Here is an 18,740-nt window from a genome sequence, read left to right on the forward strand (position 1 = left end):
CACGTGTCGTCATTTCCGGCGCGCGGGACCCGTGGCCTTTTGCCTCATTTCCGCTCGCCGCCGCGAGCCGACAGAGGATGGGTACGCAGGAAGAGTCTGGTCGGGAGCGCATCGTCTCTAGACCACCCCCGCGCGCAAGCTCCGGGCCCCCGGGCCACGCGCCACCGCCGGCGGTGCCTTGGGCGACCTGAGCTCTTGGGCCCACCAGGCCAGCCGGCTGCCCGCCCACCGCCCTCCCCGCTGTCTACTAGGCCAGTTCACTGCCCCCTGCTCCCCGGGGCCACGCCCCGGCCCGTCCCAGCGCGGCAGGCCACGCAGGCGAATGTCACCTCGGCTGCGCCAAGGGCAGGGGCACCCAAGCCGGGGATGACAGCCTGTCGACCTCCCAGAGCCAAGCCTCAGCCTGGGGCCCAAAGAACCCGAGACCTGGAGAGCAAAGGGTTCACACACACGGGACACGTTAACAGCTCCATAAAGTAAAATACAACAAAATGTTTAATGAGCAAATTCGTCTTAGCAAATATGAAACTGCCACAGAGAGGAGGAGAGGGACAGGGGCCACGGGGTGGGGGGCAAGTCTGGGAGACTAGAGAGAATCGACTACGTAAGAAACCAGGACGACACCGGGGCGAGGACCAGAGGCCAGGAGGACGGGAGCTGTGGTCCTGAGAGGGAAGGGGCAGGGTACCGGGCCGGACAACAAAATTCAAAAGAGTTTGGCCATAAAATATAAACACACTGTTTCTACGGTGGGGAAGGGTAAGAGAAAGGGGGTATCCGGGAGAAGACTGCTTCAGGGAGGGGCTGTCGGGGTCCAACCCCTCCCTGCGGTCACCCCCCTCCCCGCCCTTCCCTCTGTGTCTGTGGGTGCGTGTGTCTGTGTGGGTCTGTGTGCGCACTTCCCCAGTCCCCGCCCCGCCCCAACCCCAGCCCACCCCCACCCTTAATTGCTGCCATTCCAGTTGCTGCCGGCTGTCATTCGGCTGTCACTCCTCTGCCCATCGTCTTCAGAGGGGGAAAACGGGGGAGCAGGAGGGGGAGAAGCCCCCAGCCAGCTCCACCCCTGCCCTCCCCCGCCGCCTCTACCAGAAGTCCCGGCGGTGGTAAGAGTCGGGGTCACAGTATTTTGTGACGACCACTCTGTTGGCGAACTTGCGACCCGTCAGGCCCTGCATGGCTTTCTGGCAGTCAAACACAGAGGTAAACTCCACGAAGATCTGTAGGAACAAGACACGGCTTGTGAAGAAAGACCCAGGCCTCTTAGCTTCCTTCTCAGCAACCAGCAGCACCCACCCAAACCCAGAACTCCACGGGAGGAAGAGGGCTGGAGAGCGGCCTCACTGCAGGTGCAGGGATTCACCCAACACCTTCCAGCGCCCCAGGATCAAAGAAACACAGAACGCAAGGGCATGGAGAGCGGAGGCAAGCTCGAGTGAAGAGCCCAAAGGGCAGGCCACGGGCAGGCTCAAGGAGAGCAGTCTACCTGCACCAGGCTCCCCTGGGTGCTCCCCAGTCCCCCGCGGCCATGGGGTCTCCCCGAGACCAAGGATGAAATAAGGACGCCTCAGCAATTAGTATTCACACCCAGGCTGATTCCAAAGAAAAAACTTGAACCTTGATCTACTCGAGATTATCATCTTGCTTGAACCAGCAGCTGACAGAAGTGGAGGGCGGGGTGGACATAACCAGCCTAATTCAGAACAAGGGGAAACAGAGAATTCTAGAAAATACACCCTAATGCTTCGACCAGCAAAAACGGCTTACTGAAAAAAGAGAAGTCTGAAAGCAACCTGCAGGATTCTTATTTTGATCAAACCAACTTAAAAAAGACATCTTTGAGACAGTAAGGGAACTCAAGCATGCCTAGGTGGACAGATACGAAGGGTAGTTTTGCTAGTGTACGAATGGTATCATGTAGGTTTTTAAAAATAAAGACGTTTTAGTCCTCTGTTTATAGTAGTTCTCAGCTAAGCTGGATGTGTCCCCGGGGGGCACCGGGCAGTCCCGAGGTGCTCTTCACCGTCACGCCGGGTACGGGACACAATCAGCTCCTGGTTGTTGGAGGCAGGATGGGGCCCAGGTGGCAGCACAGACCCCAGACCCGAGACAGCAGTGGCTCAGACGGACAGGAAGCGCTCCAGCGACACGAGACACACTTTGTTTCAGCAAAGAAACACAAAGGAGGAGATGGGAAGCCGAGGGCGGAAATTAAGACTGACAGCACCCTGGCATCCTGACACTGGCCAACGGGGCGCTCTGACCCAACTTAAGTATTATTCCATACGGTCACTATCACCCTGACGGTTTCCCTACTCCTACGTATGTTTGAAAAGAATGATAATACAGTCTGGACACAAATCTCACAGGCAGATCCCAGAGACCAGGCAAGGTCTTTGCATCCATTTCCCCACCATCACCTCATGGAGGCCCCTCCCGGGTGGGCCGCCCCTCTGCCCTGGGGCCAGTACATCTAGCGACCCCAGACCCCACACTTGGAAAGCAAGTCCATCCAGCCCCCTGTGCCCACAGCACCTCGCTGGGACCCCAGCCCCCAGCATTGCCCCTTCCCCTCTGACCTGCTCATCTCCCTGCTTCTCAGCTTCCATTCATTCTCCCCTGTCATCCCAAGTCTGATCACGTGACGACCCCCGCCCCCAACATGCGCAGAGCAGACACAAGGTCCAGGTGCTGACACACCTTCTCCCTGTCCTCCTGCCAGACAACGGTAGACAGTTCGTCTGCAGAGCCCCGAAGACCACCCTGCTGTCACCCTGACTGCGGAACGTCCCAGCTCCGCAGAGCTGCACGGCCACCCTCACCTCCAACCAAGACCTCACCGAGGTCTCCTGTGCCCACTCCGGCTAACCCCACGCCCTCAGTGCCGCCCGCCCAGGACCCTCTGTGGGCCTCACGCCCTGCCAACCTTTCTGCTAAAACGGAGGGCCCTGCCCTACCCCCAGCCCACCTCAGGTCTAACGGTGTCCCGTGGACGCGCAAGTGAGTGGCTGGGGGGGTCACGAGGCACACACGCTCCCCAGGGTGCGGTGAGGTGCAGACACCCGGAACGGGGGCAGGGCCAGCACACCTCGGCGGGCCAAAAATCAGAGCCTGGAAACCAGGGAGCGAACCGGAAGGAAGAGCTGGGGGTGGCCAGGCGAGCGCAGCAGAGCCGGCCTGGGGACGGGGGCTGCAGCTGGGGGGCGGCTTTTAGCACTGCCGCCCCCAGGAGAGCCGACCACGTGCACAGCGGCACACAGGAGCAGGCTTTGTGGCAAAGTTGCTTCACTGCAGAAACAAGTGCTCAGCCACAGCACTGCATCGCTGCCTCACACAATGCCAGGGTCAGAGCAGCACGTGTGGGGGAGGCGGGGTCGGCGTGTGTGTATGTCTGTGTGTGCGGACGCGCGAGCGCACGTGGGTTATACGCGCAGGGACGCACCTTCCCGCAGCCGGGCACCTCCACGCCATCCACGGGCCGTGGGATCTCGATGGACTTGACGAGCCCATACTTGCCGCACTCATCTCGCACATCCTCCACGATCTCCTCATACTCCTCGTCGTCCAGCAGCTCCTCAGGCAGCACCATGTTCATCAGGCACAGCACCTCTGTCGGGTGCCCGCCCATCTGCACCTGCGAGCTCATCAGGCCGGGCACTTGCAAGGTCACAGGGGTCTGGTTGATGGTGCTCTGTGGAGGGGTGGAGGCGGGGGTCACGGGGTGCCCAACCCTGGTGTGGGGGGACCCGCCAGCACCCAGCCCCTCCCCGCCCCCAGTGCCCCGAGCCAATGGAAGATGACGTGCCAGGGGGCTCACCAGCGTGGCATTCTTGGCGCCCACACTCGCCCTCTGGACCAGCAGCTTCTTATCTCCCAGCTGCATCCCATTCAGCCCCGCGATGGCCTGTGGTGGGGCGGGGGAGGGGCCGGGGCAGGGAGAGGTGGTCGGGGTCAGAGCAGGCTGCGTGGCAGACAGGGCGCGGCAAAGGGGGAAGAGCTGCGAGCCCCGCGCCCCACCCTGAGGGGAGACCCCAGCAGGGCCGGGCGCGCTGGGGCCGGGCTCACCTGATCCGTGACGTTGATGTCCACGTACTCACAGAAGGCGTAGCCCTTGGAGAGTCCGGTGGCGCTGTCCTTGACCAGGTTGAAGGCCTTGAGCGGCCCAAACGACGTCAGCAGCTCTTTCACCTGTGTGGGCCGGGGCACAGTCAGGTTTCAGGGTGGGGCAGGGGGTGGGGGCCGGGGGTCGGGCCAGGGTGCCATCAGTTTTCGGGGCGGCCAGGGGCCTACCTGGTCGTCATTCAGGTAGTTGGGTAAGCCCCCGATGAACAGCTTGTGCGCAGAGTCCGGGACCACGGTGGACACGACTCCTGGGGGGAGGGGAGTGGAGCAGACAGGTTGCGATTCCTGGCACGGTCATGACGGGGACCTGGGGGCTGTCTCCAGGGGGGCCCGCCTGGCTGCCAGCCCCCTCCTCACGACACCCGACACCAGCGGGCACAGCCGCACGATGGGCCAGGTCAGCAACCACACTCGCCCCAAGCTTGGGGAGCTCTCAGACCCCAGGGAGGGTCGCAAGCCATGGCCTCCCCTCCCCCTCTGGCCCCAGCTCAGAGCTCCTGCCCCCCACCCCCTAACCAGGGCTCCCCAGGGGCCCAGACTCCCCGGGCCTGCCCACCCCCGTGCCTCTGGGCCAGGTCCCGTGGGACCTCGGGCCCAGCGTTCTGTGTACGTGCGGCTGGGCTGTGCCCACCCCTCAGCACTGAGCTACGTCCGGTGGGGGCCCCTCAGCAGAGCAGGCCTCAGGACTGCCAGGCACCCACTGGCCACACCCCCTGCTGAGCGCCCCCGCCCCCCAGCCCCCCGGGCTCCACAGCGCTGTCCTCCACCCCCCGGACCCCACACCGTGGCCTGCTCCTGACTGCTCTCAGGGCCCACTGCAGCCGGCCACCTGGCCTGGCCCACCTCTTCGACCCAGCGCTGGGCAGCCCGGAGGACCAGAGGGGCAGCGTTCCGCCCGGAGCGAGGCTCTTGGTGGGGGAAGCAGGGGCGAATTAGAACAGGAGGCCGCCGAACTCCAGGCGGCCCAGCACCGGGGAGGGCAGGCTGCGTCCCAGCCACCACCACCCTGCCGTGCTGAGGCTGCCAGGAGGGCCCACGCCAGATCGAGCGATGCAGACAGAGGCTCTGGGCTGGTGTGGGTGCCCAGAGCCCCCATGGGCTCTGAAGCCTCCCTAGGCCCCGCGGCATCGCCGCCGCCTCAGCAGGAGCCCTAGCTGCCCAGCCACTGGCCTGGCCTGCAGATGCCTCCGGACCACACAGGTGCACGGCCTCAGGCCGCGCGCCCCTTCCATCCAGGGTCCTGAACTGTTTCTTCTCCAACCAAAAGCATCTGTTGAATTTTATTAAATGCGTCTCCCTGGGGCTTTCCAGGTGGCTCAGTGGTCAAGAATCTACTTGCAATGCAGGAGACCTGGGTTTGATCCCTGGGTCATGAATATCCTCTGAAGAAGTGAATGGCAACTCACACCAGTATTCTTGCCTGGAGAATCCCATAGACGAAGAAGCCTGGTGGGCTACAGTCCACAGGGTCGCAGAGAGTCAGACATGACTAAGGGACTATCACTCTCACCCCTTCAATAATCTGTGGACTCGACTTCTTCATTGGAGTAGAAAGGAAAATCAAAATATTGTGTTTACGATTTGCCTGGTGGTCCAGTAGATAAGAATCCACCCACCAACTCAGGAGACAAGGGTTCCATCCCTGGCCCGGGGAAGATCCCACTTGCCTCGGGGCAACTAAGCCCACAGAACACAACTGAAGCCCAAGCGCCCTCAAGCCCCACACGAGAAGCCACTGCCACAAGAAGCGTCGCAACTAAGGAGAGTCCTCAAGCAGCAACAAAGACTCGCACGGCGAAAATTAAGTTAAAAAAAAAACCTCGTCATTACAGAGAAACTTCTCTGGTTTGAGAATGCTTCACCCACATGCAGAATCTGGCTTCCTACCCTCTCGACAGCCCAGGAAGCACACTCCCCAGTCACTGTGGCTGGAGCCCCAGCCCCTCCATGGAGGCTGGAGATAAATACTAGGAGAGGAGACCGGCCACAGTGAGAGCCAGGCTCCCACAAGGGAAGGATGACAGGCAGGCCTGCGTGCAGGGGTGAGGCACCAGCTCTAACCCTGTACTACAAGACAGTCACGACACCACCGCACCCACAGGGAACCCCCGGATGGCGCCTGGCACGGCAGGCTTGGGCCAGCCTGCATCAACAGGATGGTTAGGACGCATTTGGGTCACCAGGAGGCACGGAAGCACATCCTGTGGCCTGATCCCCCAGACACACGTGCACAGAAAACACGGCAAATCAGCAGTAGGTCAGGGCCTCCCACAAGCTCCAGAGACTGCTGGCCTCCCCCACACTCTCAGCAGGGACCAGAGAGGAGCCAGGTGGTCCCCAAGGGCTGCCCTCGTTGGGCCCCACACCCCTGGCTTCACAAGCACAAGGACTGCTTCCAAAACGCGCCCTTCGGTGTGAACCTCAGCTAGGACAGCCCGTGTTTTCAACCCCTGGGGGCGGTGATGCCCCCAACACAGGCCCACCCCTCGGCACAGCCTGCAGGTCCGGTGCAGCCATGTGCTGCTCCTGCCCGGCCTGAGGGCTTTCCAGAAGGGCCTTTTACACCAGGAGTGTGACAGGGCCCCCGACGCCAGCATCTGTGAGCATTCGGGCCAGAGTGACAGAGGAGCTTCACCAGAGACAATGTGGCTGCAAAGCACAGCAACTCTCCGGCCCATCAGAGAGCAGCCTCTGGCCACCCAGGTCTGCTTCGCTGTCCGCCTACCCAGACGGCACTGACCACGGCGGGGAGACCTGCTTCAAGCCAGGGGTCAGCGGAAGCCCCAAGACAGGAGAGAAGGGGACAGCCACCCATCAGGCCCGTGGAGGAGCTCAATGGACACGTGGGCATCCACATGGGCATCCACATGGGCTCTGGCACGCTCGCACTGGCCTGGAGGCCCAGAGCATCCCACTTCTCCCAAGACCCTAGGGCTGCCCCAGCCCCCGACAGGCTGAGAGGCCCCGGACTGGCCCTGTGCACCCCTCAGTCCCCTCCAGAGCCCACTCACCAGGCACGTAGACAGAGGGATTCTCCGACATGCCCGGCAGGGGCTGGTAGTCATGAGGCCTGCGGATCTTCAGCGACTGGCCCTGGAAGATGATGCCGTCGAAGGCCATGGCCTGGGTGGTCTCGTCCACTGAGCGGAACTAAAGAAAGGACAGGAAAGAAGGTGGTAAGGGGCAAGGCGAGTGGCTGGTCAGAGCCCACCCAAGGGTGCCAAGACCGCAGCTGGGTGGCGAGCAGACTGCAGGGGGCCTGGTGGGAAACAAGGCCTGCTCACCTCTAAGAAGGCAAAGTTCTTGTCCTGGTTAATCTGCACGGCCAAGACAGGGTTGCCAGGGGCCTGCGTCAGCCCCCCCAGGCGCATCTGAGCGTTGAAGAAATCCATCATGGCCTCCTGCAGAGGAGAGAGGAGACAGGGGGGGGCGGGGAGGGGAGGTGGAGAGAGGAGGGGAAGGGTGAGAGAGGGAGACACAGAGGGGTGGGGGGGGGGGGGGGACAGTGGAGTCCGGGTGGGGCAGAGATCAGTAGTTGGGACAAACGCAGGAGAAAGATGAAAGAAACAAGGGCGGGGGGCAGCACAGGAGACAGCCAGGGGCCCCAACCGGGGAAGAAGGGAGGTCGTCAGAAAGAAGCGGGAAACGAGGGAGAGGCGAGAAAACAGACGGAAAGTGTAGAAGAAACATCCAGTGGCGACAGCAGGAGAGAAATGGCATGAAGTGGAGCATCAACAGGCAGAACACACGGAGGGTTGGAGAGAGGAGGCGGGGAGGGGGCGCGGGGCGGGGAGGGGGGAGAGAAGAGTGATGTGGAGGGATCTGGTCCTGGAGTCGGGGGCTGGTTTATCAAATGCAGCAAAGTGCAGGTTGAGAAAGTCAGAATGGACCTTACTTGCCTTCGCCGATGGTAGCAAACTTTTTGTTGCTACGAGGGATCTCAGCCCCACAATATTTCACTTTAAAGAGAAATGGAAACAACTCTTTGATCTCGGGATTCTCGGGGGCGCCACGGGAAGGGGTAGGGAGAGGGGAGGGGACAGGAGCGGTGGGGAAGGCGGGGAGGTCAGGGCGATCAAAATCAGAGCAGCGACCATGGAGGGGTTGGGGAGAGGACGGGGAGGCGGCAGAGAACAAGAGGCGTGTCAGAGAGGCTGGGGGCGTGCGTCTGCGTGTGTGTGCGTGTGCATGTCTCCCTCTCTCTCTCCACACGGACTCGGACCACAGACTCGTGGGTACGTTATGTGTGTGCTTGATCCCTGGGCAGCTGGAGGAGGCTGGGGAGGGGAGACGGGAGAGGGAAGAGGAGGGAGGAGAGGGCCACCCAGCCCGGCCCCTGGCTGGCTCAACTCCATCGTCCGTCGGGGAGGGGGCCGGGGGGCCTTGCAGGCGCAGAGTCTGACCCGTGCAGGCTGGGGGAGGGAACGGAGGGAGGGAGGAACAGCGGGCACAGGAAGGCGGGGCAGCGGGGGCAGGGGAGGGCAGTACCTCAGTGATGCCAAAGGGGATGTTGCCCACGTAGAGGCGCCGGGCCTGTCTGGTCATCTGGCTCCCGACCACGGGCACCGGCGTTGGGGTCACAGCCAGACCGTCAGGGGTCATGGTGGGGAGGAGGGCAGTGGCTGGAATCTGACCCGCAGCTTCAAGAGGAACAGAAGGGGTCAGAGGACGCAGTGTCGGAGCAGGGTCTGCTGAAGGCCTCGCCCACCCCGCCCCCAGCCCAGGCGTGGAGCCCACCTTGCATGGCCTTGTACTGCATGGGGGTGATGTGCTCAAAGCCCGGCGGCGGCACGTCCCAGTATTTGCGGACCTTCTTCTTCTTCTCGTGGCGGGGGGAGCGACTGGGGGAGGCGGGAGGGGAGAGCGGGGCAGGGCGACCTCAGTCTGACCAAAGGCGGGCCTGCGGCCCCCCCCGCCCCGGCTCCCCTCGGCCCCCGGCTCGGCTCTCAAGGAGAGAGAGGACGCGATCAGGGCCGACCCGTTCTGGGCAGAGGACTCTTCCCGGTGCTCCAGCGAGCGGATGAGGACAGGGCGGGGTGCGCGGGGGAGGCGGGGGAGGGCGTGGGGGAAGGGGCAGAAGAGAAGCTCACATCAATCCACCGTGCTCCTCTTTAGCGCCTCTGGTCAAAGGTTTGCTGGGGGTGGGAGGGAAAGGTGTGGGGAGGGGTGACTGGGGACCCTCGTCTCCCCCGCACACCGCACCCCCCCGAGGGCACTGAGCCCCAGGGCTGGGGCAGGGCATCGCCCCCTAGCCCCCCCAGCCACGAGGAAGGGAAGAAGGGCCAGACAGACAAGCTTCCAGCTAGAGAGGCTGAGGTGGGAGGAGGCGGGGCGCCACCCACCCGCCCTTCCACTGGGGCAGAGAGAACAGGGGGCAGCCTGGGAAGGGAAGAGGCGTCCGAGCAGAGAGCAGAGAGCTGTCCCGCGAGACGCCGCCCCGCCCCAGGGAGGCAGAGCGCAGCCCGGGAAGCCGACAGAGAACCCAGACCAGACGGGGGAAGGGGGGCCCTGACCCCAGACTCGCCCCCGGAAGCCCCCACAGAGAGAAGGCGGCCAGACAGGACAGCAGAGCCCCCAGCCCCGAGTGGAGAGGGGCCGGCGGCCCAGACGCAGCCCCGCCGCCCTGGTACCTGCGGCGCCGCCTGTCCCGGGAGGCGCTGCGCTGGTCCCGGTTGCGGCGGTCGCGGCTCCGGCTGCGGCGCTTGCGGTCCCGGCTCCGGGAGCGGCTGTGGCTGCGCTTGCGGTGCCGATTCTCCTTGTCGCGCTCTGCAGGGACAGGGCCGTGAGCTGGGCGGGGGCAGCCCGGCCCGCCCGCCCCCGAGGCCGCGCCCCAGCCCGGGAGGCCACCCCCACGGGGAAGGGCTCGCGGAGGGCGGGGCGGCAGGCTTCCTGTCCACGCACGCGGAGCCCGAGGGCCCTGGGGGCCGGGCGGGAGCAGTTACCTGAGGGGACAGGGCCTGGCAGGGCCCCGGGGTGTAAGGTACCTGAGTCTGCTCAGGAGGAGCTGGGGGGCCAGAGAAGTCAGAGGAGGCTGGCTCCTGGTCCCCCTCCAGGGCTGAGGGGCCTGACCCAGGGTCGTCCCTGAGAGGGGCAGGGCTAGACGCTGGGGAATCAAGAGACCCAGTGATGTTTTCCTGAAGGGACCCGGCGACCCCTCAGGAGACTCCTCCTCAACCAGCCGGCCCCGCGCCCCACCTCGGGCCCGCGTCAGGCCGGGCGGGGCCGGGCAGCCCCGGGGGGGGGGGGGGGCACCCACCCGTCCGCCCCGCCCCCAAGCGGACCGCCCTCCTGGAGGCCCCGCCCACCACCCCAGCGTCAAGGACGCAGGAGCTGGGTGGGCCCTTCGTCCAGACCGCCCCACGGCCGCTACAGCCGGGGCCTTCGACCTCCCCTCCTTTGCCCAGCAGCCCGCCACCCTCCGAGGCGCGAGGCTTCTGCCCCACTCGGTCTGTAGTCCAGTCCCTCGGTTCAAAGAGGCCACTGGTTCCTCCACTATGCTCAACCAGCCCTCAGACTCCAGTTCATTTTACAAGGAGGCGGGGGCAGTAAGGACAGGCTGTCAAAGCCTCGGGCGTACTGCTTCAACTCTCAAGCTCTTCCGAAGCAACTACCCGCGAACTTTTATAAATGAGTTTCAACACTAAAACTACATATGCACCCAGAAAAGAAAAAAACCTCGTTGCAAACATCCAGATCCTGTCTAAAACCAGACTCTGCTGCTTTTACTCCCCGGGTTACTGTGGGGAAGCACTTGCTGGGAGCGGGAATCTCGCTCACAAGAGACGAGAAAATTGAGGCTTAGGGAGGTCATGTGACTTGCCCTGGCCAAAAAGCCTGGAAACAGGTGAAGCCTGAATATGAACCCTGAAAGGTCAAGGGCAGCTAGGCAGGGGTAATACCTCTAAACACGAAACAGGCAGACCCATTAGGACCTGGCTGGAACCACTAGTGATGGTGAAATTGCCTCCTCAAAGATGAAAAGACTAAACGTGAAAAATATATCCAACAGTGGCACCAGGAGGAACGGGCAAGCAGTGTGAGGAGCATCCTGGTCCTGGGAAGGGGATGGACAACGGTTCTGGGCCTCTGGCTCCCCACTGCTAAGACGGGGAGACACCCTTCCCTGCAGCTGAGGCTCAGAAACAGACAGGCAGAGAGAGGTGGTCACACTGGTAAGCACTGGTGCCCGCCGGGTGTCGTGGACACAAACACGGAACCCAGGTCGCAAGGGCTGAGGCCTGGAGGAGGCAGGACCGCCAAGACAGACTCAGGGGCAGAGCAGCACGTGGGCAAAGCTGCCCCATAAAGCAAGGGAAACCCCTGCCCCACCCCAGAAAAAAAAAAAAAAAACAATGATCCAGTACACATCAGAACAGGAAGGGAGCTCTGGCTGCTCTAAATGCCACGGCCACGTCGTTATGGAACAACTCACCAACCCCAGGGACATGCCCAGGCTGAGGGCCTGGCCTCCCAGGGCAGAGGGGACACCCAGGCAGAGACCAGAGCGCGGGTGTCAGGGCCCCAGGGCAGCTCCATCAGCTCTGGCTGTCCGCAGCCCCGCAGACTCAGGGGCCGTTTCAGCTTCCTGCACAAAACCGTGCAACAGCAACCAAACCTCAAAACCTGTTTTCTCCTGTTATTTAAATGAGGCTCTTGGGCACCCCCAGGTGTACGGCTTGGGTACATCTGCTGGAAACGCGCGTCCACATTTCCGAGTGAGCCCGCACATTACGAACGATTTCACCGTTGAAAAGGTTCACTTATTGGGTACTTAAAAGAGGCCAAGCCACATGCCACACACTGTCGGCATGTTGCTCCGCTGAATCTCAGCTCTGCCTCTCATCAGCTGAAATCTGGAAAGCTTTTATTCTTGAGCCATTCTTGAGCCTGTTTCCCCCTCTGCGAAGGGTACGAAATCACTTCAGCCTCGCGGAGCTGTTACAAGAACCCACTTAGGAAAACTGCAGAAGAGCTTAGCAATGTGCGTGACACATTGTGGTGGGTGCTGTAAACTTAACTATTATTACTATCATCTGTTAGCGACCAAAAAAAAAAAAAAAAACAGCCAGCGACCTACATGAGAAAAACATAGGCCCACAAATACTCAGGCACTCATCAGGTGCTAGAACCCGCCTCTGCTCCCCTCCAAACCCCGTGCTGTTAAGCAGTGTATCACGTATGGAACAGACAACCTGTGGGTAGGTACGCTTCCCCAGGCACAGTCTACTGATCCAGCCACCCCCTCCCCAACTTCAGGCTGGGCCGAAAGGTGAATCCCAGCGCCCCTCACTCAGCGTTCCAGACACAAGCAGAGTAAGCCTCAAGCCCGCCACCTTCCCTCGGCCCAAATTTGTTTGTTCACTCTCAAACCGGATTAAGGCAAGGAAATCTGCTAACTGTCCTACAACTCTCCCAGCGCTAACATTCTTGGAGTCCCCAAACTAATCACAGCCCCGTGCTTGGACTCGCCGTCTCCCGAGGGGGACGCGCCTCCCACCCTCTGAAGTGAAGCGAGCCCCTCCTCGCTCAGTGCCCAAGAATCCGCTCCATGCTGAGATTTAGGAGGCTGGCGCGATCATGCAGGCCGTGGGGAGCGGTGACAGAAAAACACTCCGCACTGCGACCGCCGGGGGAGCCAGGGCCCCAAGAAGGGGTGCAGGGGTGCGGGAGGGGCACAGAGCACGGACAATGCGGCCTCTTCCACCGCCGCCAACCCTAGCAGCCCGCGGGGTCCCGGCGGCCGGTGAGCAGGAAGAGGGGCAAAGGCGCCGGGGTGAGAGGTGCTCCCCACGCGGCACTGCCAGCGCCCACGTGAAGGGGGACCCACAACCGCCATTTTGGAACAAAGGGGGCGTGGAGAACCAGGCCTAACCAGCCGGAAGCGGAAGTGCCAGGGCGTCGGGCGAAAAGGAGTTGCTGGACTCATCTATACAATCTCCTTTCCAGATTAAAAAACGCATAAATCCGTGAGGTGACACCAGGCGAGCCCGCTGCGCCAGCGCCGCCTCCAACGCGACCACTCTAGGCGCGGAGCGGAGCGCTGCGCGCATGCGTCCGGGTCGGCGCCCGCCGCCCCCTCCCCGCCGCGCGTGGCACGCCGGGCGGTCACGTGAGCGAGGCGCGCGCCGCGGGACGGGGGGGGTGGGTGCGCCGCGCGGCCCTAAGAAGAGGGGGAAGCGACGGGAAAAATGGCGGGGGACACGGAGGGAAGCCAAGAACCGCCCCGCCCGCTGCCCCTCTCCCCCGGCACTCTCACCTTGCTTATTCTCGTTGAGCTGCCGCTCGAACTCGTCGAAGTCCGACATGCTGAGGCGGCCGCGTAGGGCGCTGTGCAGCTTTCGCTTCGCCTTGCCGCGCGCCCGCTCCGGCCGCTTCGGCTACTTCCGCCGCTAGCTTCGGCTACTTCCGGCCGCCGCCGGCGCTCCGCCGCCTCCTACCTAATCAAGGCCTGGCTGCCCGCCCCGCCCCGCCCCGGCTCCGCCCCTCACCGCCTGCGCGCCCGCGAGGTGCCCCTCCCCCCAGGGTCTGGCGCCGAAACGCGTCGGCTATTTCCGGACCGTAGAGGAAAGCGTCCGGAGCGGTGACTACGGCTGCTTCCGAAAACACCCGAAGTGAGGGTTTCGCGGACTCTCCCAAGTTTTCGTAACTTTTCGGATATTAGCTCTTCCACGTTCGGATGTTTTCGGAGTTCCTTGCGTTCCTCTGTACCCAGCCCCCTCTAAGAATCCGGCTTCTTCTGAAAATTCAAACCGTCCCTTTGACTGCTTGCGCTGATTCTCCCCGCTCTTCTCCGCCGGCCCAGTCCAAGCGAATCGGCTACTTCCGACAGTCCTAACCGTCCCGGAGTCGGCACTTTCCGAAGGTTTCCGGCGCTCGCCTTCGGACCCAGTCAGAGATCTAGCTGTTTCCAAACTTCGGTTCCTTCCGGAGATTCCAGTGGCACCCTCCTCCCCTCCCGGAGAACTTCGGCTCCTTCCGCCACCACTTCGGGAAGACCCCCACTCACGGGTGACAGCTTCGGCTTTTTCCGTCAGTGCTTCGGCTCCTTCCGGCTCCGGGAACCGAAAAGGGAGGGAGGACAGAGGCGAGGTGGGTCAGGGGAGAGGAAACGGAGAAGGGCAGCGTCCCAGCTTTCGGCACCTGACTCTCCGGGTGGGGAAAGGGGAGGAAAAGAAGGGCCGCTCCTGCGGAGAGCCTAAAAAGGCTGCGCGAGACAAAAGCAGCCAGCGGGGTAAAGGGTGCGCGCGGCCGCTGCGGAGGTTGCCAGCGCGGCTTTGTGCGCCTGCGCAGGGTGAAAGAGGCTGGGGGGGGGCGAGATGGCCTTCTGCGCCTGCGTTAGACGTCGGTCTGAGGCGAGGTTTCTCAGCTGCTCCAGAAAGGCCCCCCCACCCCCGCTTCCAGAGCCCTCAGCGCGCGTGCGCGAGTCTTCCCTTTCTCCCGGGGAGGGCGCTGAATTCCCAACGGTTAAGCTAGGCCGCCTCTTTACTAGTTGCCGTGGCGACCGCACAAGCGCGCTCGCCCCGCCGCGCAGGCACCGCAGAGGACACTTCCGGGAGACGGATAATCTCGCGATACCGCCTCCTGGCGGACGCCTCGGCTCGGAGGTTCCCGGCTGCCCCGGCAGGCCACCTCCGCCGGAGGTCGTGGAGTCCCTCCTCCTGCCGCCGCGCCTCTGGTCCCAGTAGCCCAGCGGGTGGTGCTCACGCACTTTCCCCGGAGTGCTGCCCCGCCCCCGAGTTCCCCAGGGCACAACTGCCTCCCCTCCCTCCCCTGCCTTTGCGGGAGCTAATTACACCCTGTCTCTCCCAGTTCCCCGGCTCCCGCCCGACGGTCCACGCTCCGGAATCCTCCAGAGCCCCCGTCCCCGCGGCAACGGCCACCCCCTGCCCAGGAAAAGGCCGGGGCCTAGTTTATTCCAAATTTTATCATTTTAATTTAAATTATCTTAATAGCTCTGTCTCGTGTGGACTCGGGCGGTCTCGGAAGGCGGGTGGGAAGCTCGCTGCGGGGCTGGGGTGCGGACGGGATATGTACAGTGGCCTCGCCCCGCAGGGTCCCGCAGTCTTCCCCAGGAGGGAGGGCCCAGCGAGGGCAGGACGGTGCCGCTCAGATGCGGGGGTGCCAGTGGTCAGGGAAGACAGAACCGGACCCTGGATGGTGGTCCTCTTGGAAGCAGGACTAAGGGAGAACAGCCCCCAACCCAGGGAAGGCGGAGGGCAGGGTAGACGCTAGGGCTGTGAGCGGCCCAGGGGACAGACCTATATACAGGGGGCCTGGGGAGGGGGTGGCGGTCCGAGCGGAAATGAGCCGCCCTCGTGGGGGCCCACCGCCCGTGCACACGCCGGCCCCGCGCGCCGGGCAAGGAAGCAGGGGCCCGAGGGCGGGCGCCGGGCCGGGTGGGGTGGGATCACCGCTTGAAGCGGTACGTGATGGGAAGCAGCAGCTTGCTCTTCTTGAGGGCCTGCACCTTCTTGAGGGTCTCCTCGTCCAGGGCCAGGAAGCAGCGGCGCGAGTACTCGAGCAGGCGCTCCTTGGAGGGGTCGAACTCGCCCACCTCGGCCAGCTTCTCCGGGGCTACGATGAGCAGCTCCGCGATGGGCGTGGTCAGCGCCACCGTGTTGCGGTCCACTCGGTGGTGCTCGAAGGCCCGAGACATGCTCTTCAGCTTCTGGAAGGTGCCCAGGATCTTCTTGTAGCGGCAGAGCACCCCGTCCGCGTCCTTCACTGCGAGCCGAGGGCAGGGGAGAGAGTTGGGGGTACAGAGACGGGCAGGGGGGCGGGAGGAGGCAGAAAGTGGAACCAGAAAGACCAGGAGGCTAGCTGTGAGTTACAGAAGGTGGGAGAAGGGGAGACAGGCAGGCCCGGGGAGGGCCGGAGTGCGGGGAAGGGCTGCGTTCCTCCCAGTCGTCCTGGGCCATTGCTGCCTCCCCCGGGGCCTGAGGCCCTAACTCCAGGACTATAAACCAGGACCACCCACGGAGGCCCAGACAGTCAACCAGGTCTGATCTGGTCTGTTTGCCGATGCAGGGGCGAGGAGAAGGGAGCCCATACAGGCCCCCAGCCCCCGCGTCCCCCACTCACCCCGCTGCCTCTCCCGGGCCTTGGGCTTCCCGAAGCGCCGCCGGCCTGGGCCTCCTTTCTGCTTCTGCCTCTTCCTCTCCATGGTGCTGCCTTCTTCAGATGCTCCGCTGACCGAGGAGGCAGCTGACTCGGGGTCTGAGGCCTCACCCCCTGTCCCCCCTCGGCCGTCCCCCTCGGCCCGCCGGGGCCCAGGCTTCCCCCGGCAGTGGTCGTCTGGAGAGGGGCGGGAAGACACGCACGCACGTGAACTGCGGGAACAGGACATCGAGGTGGCGGGCGGCAGGTCACAGAGTCCCCGGGAAAGGGGGTCTCCCAGGAGGAAGTGCAGCACAGACGCCCAGCTGAACACAGTACACTAGGCCAGGATTTGGGGGTCCTGGGTGGGGCGTGGCCTGAGGATGCTCAGACTTGGTGCAAGAGGTCTGGGAGAGGGGCCCAGCGGACCAGGCCAGTACCACGGGGACCTCAGGAAAGAGTGATTTTGTGGGGTTCTCACGGAGGAGTTTTCTGGGGACCCAGTAAGGCCTCCAGAAGAGCAGGGGCAGGCAAGGCCTCGCTGGGGGTGTGGGGTTCAGACCCCAAGAGAAATAGTCTCTAGGTCTAGTCCCCTGGGAAGGGCATGCCCCCGCCCTCACCAGACCGGGAAGCTGCCCAGGTTCTGATGCAGGCCCTCCCTCTAACTGCGGGTTCGGAGCCCGGTGCTGGTCTTACCACAAAGAAAGTCCAGGGGCCCCTGCCCCTGACCATCCTGCGTGGGTTTCCCCAGCATGGGGGGCAGATGGTGGTAGACCCCAGCAACCCAGGCCAGAGGTGGCACCAGAGCACAGGGGTCCCCAGTGAGGTAGGTGTTGACAAAAGCTGCAGGGCCCTCGCCCTAACTCTCAGATGACTTTCCAGAGAGAAAGTGGAAGCTTTCGAGGCAGCCAGCCAGGGGTTGACCACCACAGAGGTCAAGGAGAGGCTGGATCCTCCAGGCCACTGCTAAAGATTGGGGACAGGAAAGCCCCCGTGGGGAGGGGTTGGGGCAGTGCTCAGGACCCAGACAAGCAGGCCGCAGTCCCGCCCATCAGCAGGACTCAAGCAGGAAGGAGGCTGGGCTTGGAGCCCACGGAGAGCCACCAAAGGAGGAGTGTGAATGCAAGGGCACCGTGTCCCTGAGGAAGGTGGAGCTGAGTGCCCTGGGGAGGGGGGACGCCCTCACCTGCGTCCAGGCGGGCAGAGGAAATGAACTTGTCGAGCTGGCACCGCAGGAAGTCCCGCTCCTCCTCCAGGTCCTCAATGCGCTTCTGCAGCCAGGAGTTCCTCTCCAGGGCCAGGTGCAGCTGGGCCCGGACGCCGTTCATCAGGGCCGCTGTCGGGGAAGCAGCCTCCGCCGGCTCTAGGGGTGGTCGGCCCTGGTCACACCCCAGGTCTCAAGGACCCTGGCTGCACCCCCACGGGACTCAGTCCCCCTCCATTCCACTCACCCTCGAAGTTCCCCCGAGAGGGGCTCAGGCTGTAAAAGATTTGCGGGTCCAGGTGGGGCGTCTCATTGAAGGGGATGGAAATCTCCAAGGCCTCGCTGTCCTTCTTCACTGGAGGAGAGAGGCTAGGCTCACCCAAGGGAGGTCCCGGGGCCTCGGACCAGACCCCAGCCAGGGAGGAAAGGGCAGGGACCTGGGTGGGTGGAGCAGGGCCCCGGTTCCTCACCTGGCCTCCTTCGGCTGTTCATGGCGCGGCCTTCTGCAGACCCCGGCAGCTGAGCGCCTCAGGGCCACTGGACAAAAAGGGCAGCCACAGATGGAGGAACACAGACGGGCTTCTGGGGAGCATTCCGGGGGACCTGGGGCTCTGGACGTGGGGAAAGCTGTTTGAAGGCCGGGACTCGTGGGTCTGACGGAGGCGGGGCAGACTGAGGACACCTGGGGTTACAAACTCCTAGGCTCTAGGGAGTGGGGAGCTGGAGGAAGGAGGACCCGTGGGGTCGAGGGAGCAGGGTTCTGGTCGAAGTAGGCCGACAGGGTCTCGACACAGGTTACCGGCCTGGGAGAGTGCCCCAACTTCCAGGTGCAGGGTGGGGACCCCAGCCACGGGCGGGCCTCCCCACCCACGGGTAACGTCCGGGCGAGCACCGGACGGTGCTGGGGGGCTGGGCGTGCGCGGCGCGGGAGAAGGTCACGCGTGGGGATGCGCCGCCCCCGCCCTTTGTCCCGCGGGCGGGAGGGCGGGCCGCAGCGAGTGGTCTCCGCGGAGGATGCGCCTGGCCGCAGGTGCGGACGCGGCCACCACCCCCTCCAGTGCCCGGGGCCGAGCTGGCCGGGGATCCCCGCTCACCCACCCGCGCGCGGAATCCGGCCCGGGGACCGGCGGCGGCGGCGCCCATGCCCGGCGCTGGGGAGCGTCTGCAAAGAGTGACGGGGAGCGAAAGGAAGCGACCACCCACCCGCGGGCGGGGCGGAGGCGGCGGTGAGTCTCGGAGACGGGCGACGAGGAGGGCCGGCAGCCGGGGCCGCCCGGTGCGTAGGTGGCGTGCCTCCTCCAGGAGTCCCGGGTGCCCGGTG

At 63.9% G+C, this 18,740-nt stretch overlaps 2 protein-coding genes across 7 annotated transcripts; both read right to left on the minus strand.

Moving 5' to 3' along the window:
* Positions 1-518: 518 nt before the first annotated feature.
* On the minus strand, positions 519-13,545 carry U2AF2 (U2 small nuclear RNA auxiliary factor 2). 4 transcript variants are annotated; one of them, XM_068991881.1, is made up of 12 exons: positions 13,376-13,545; positions 9,750-9,885; positions 9,210-9,254; positions 8,857-8,960; positions 8,608-8,759; positions 7,404-7,520; positions 7,131-7,269; positions 4,288-4,367; positions 4,063-4,185; positions 3,815-3,901; positions 3,440-3,688; positions 519-1,217 (listed from the first exon to the last, which is right to left on the minus strand). In XM_068991881.1, exons 1-12 carry the CDS (start codon positions 13,422-13,424, stop codon positions 1,083-1,085), a joined length of 1,416 nt encoding a protein of 471 aa, XP_068847982.1. In that variant the 5' UTR covers positions 13,425-13,545; the 3' UTR covers positions 519-1,082. The 4 variants fall into 4 exon arrangements, with proteins under 4 accessions (XP_068847982.1, XP_068847981.1, XP_068847980.1 ...); XM_068991880.1 differs by having other exon boundaries at positions 3,803-3,901; XM_068991879.1 differs by lacking the exon at positions 13,376-13,545 and adding an exon at positions 12,992-13,090.
* Positions 13,546-15,090: 1,545 nt separating this feature from the next.
* CCDC106 (coiled-coil domain containing 106) lies at positions 15,091-18,713 on the minus strand. 3 transcript variants are annotated; one of them, XM_068992834.1, is made up of 6 exons: positions 18,623-18,713; positions 17,890-18,030; positions 17,667-17,774; positions 17,402-17,578; positions 16,201-16,413; positions 15,091-15,843 (listed from the first exon to the last, which is right to left on the minus strand). In XM_068992834.1, the coding sequence occupies exons 2-6, from the start codon at positions 17,909-17,911 to the stop codon at positions 15,527-15,529; spliced, it is 837 nt and encodes a 278-aa protein (XP_068848935.1). In that variant the 5' UTR covers positions 17,912-18,030; positions 18,623-18,713; the 3' UTR covers positions 15,091-15,526. The 3 variants fall into 3 exon arrangements, with proteins under 3 accessions (XP_068848935.1, XP_068848934.1, XP_068848936.1); XM_068992833.1 differs by having other exon boundaries at positions 18,518-18,699; XM_068992835.1 differs by lacking the exon at positions 18,623-18,713 and having other exon boundaries at positions 17,890-18,071.
* Between the last annotated feature and the right edge of the window lie 27 nt (positions 18,714-18,740).

Source organism: Capricornis sumatraensis, chromosome 20 (assembly GCF_032405125.1).
Source record: "Capricornis sumatraensis isolate serow.1 chromosome 20, serow.2, whole genome shotgun sequence".
Lineage (NCBI taxonomy): Eukaryota > Metazoa > Chordata > Mammalia > Artiodactyla > Bovidae > Capricornis > Capricornis sumatraensis.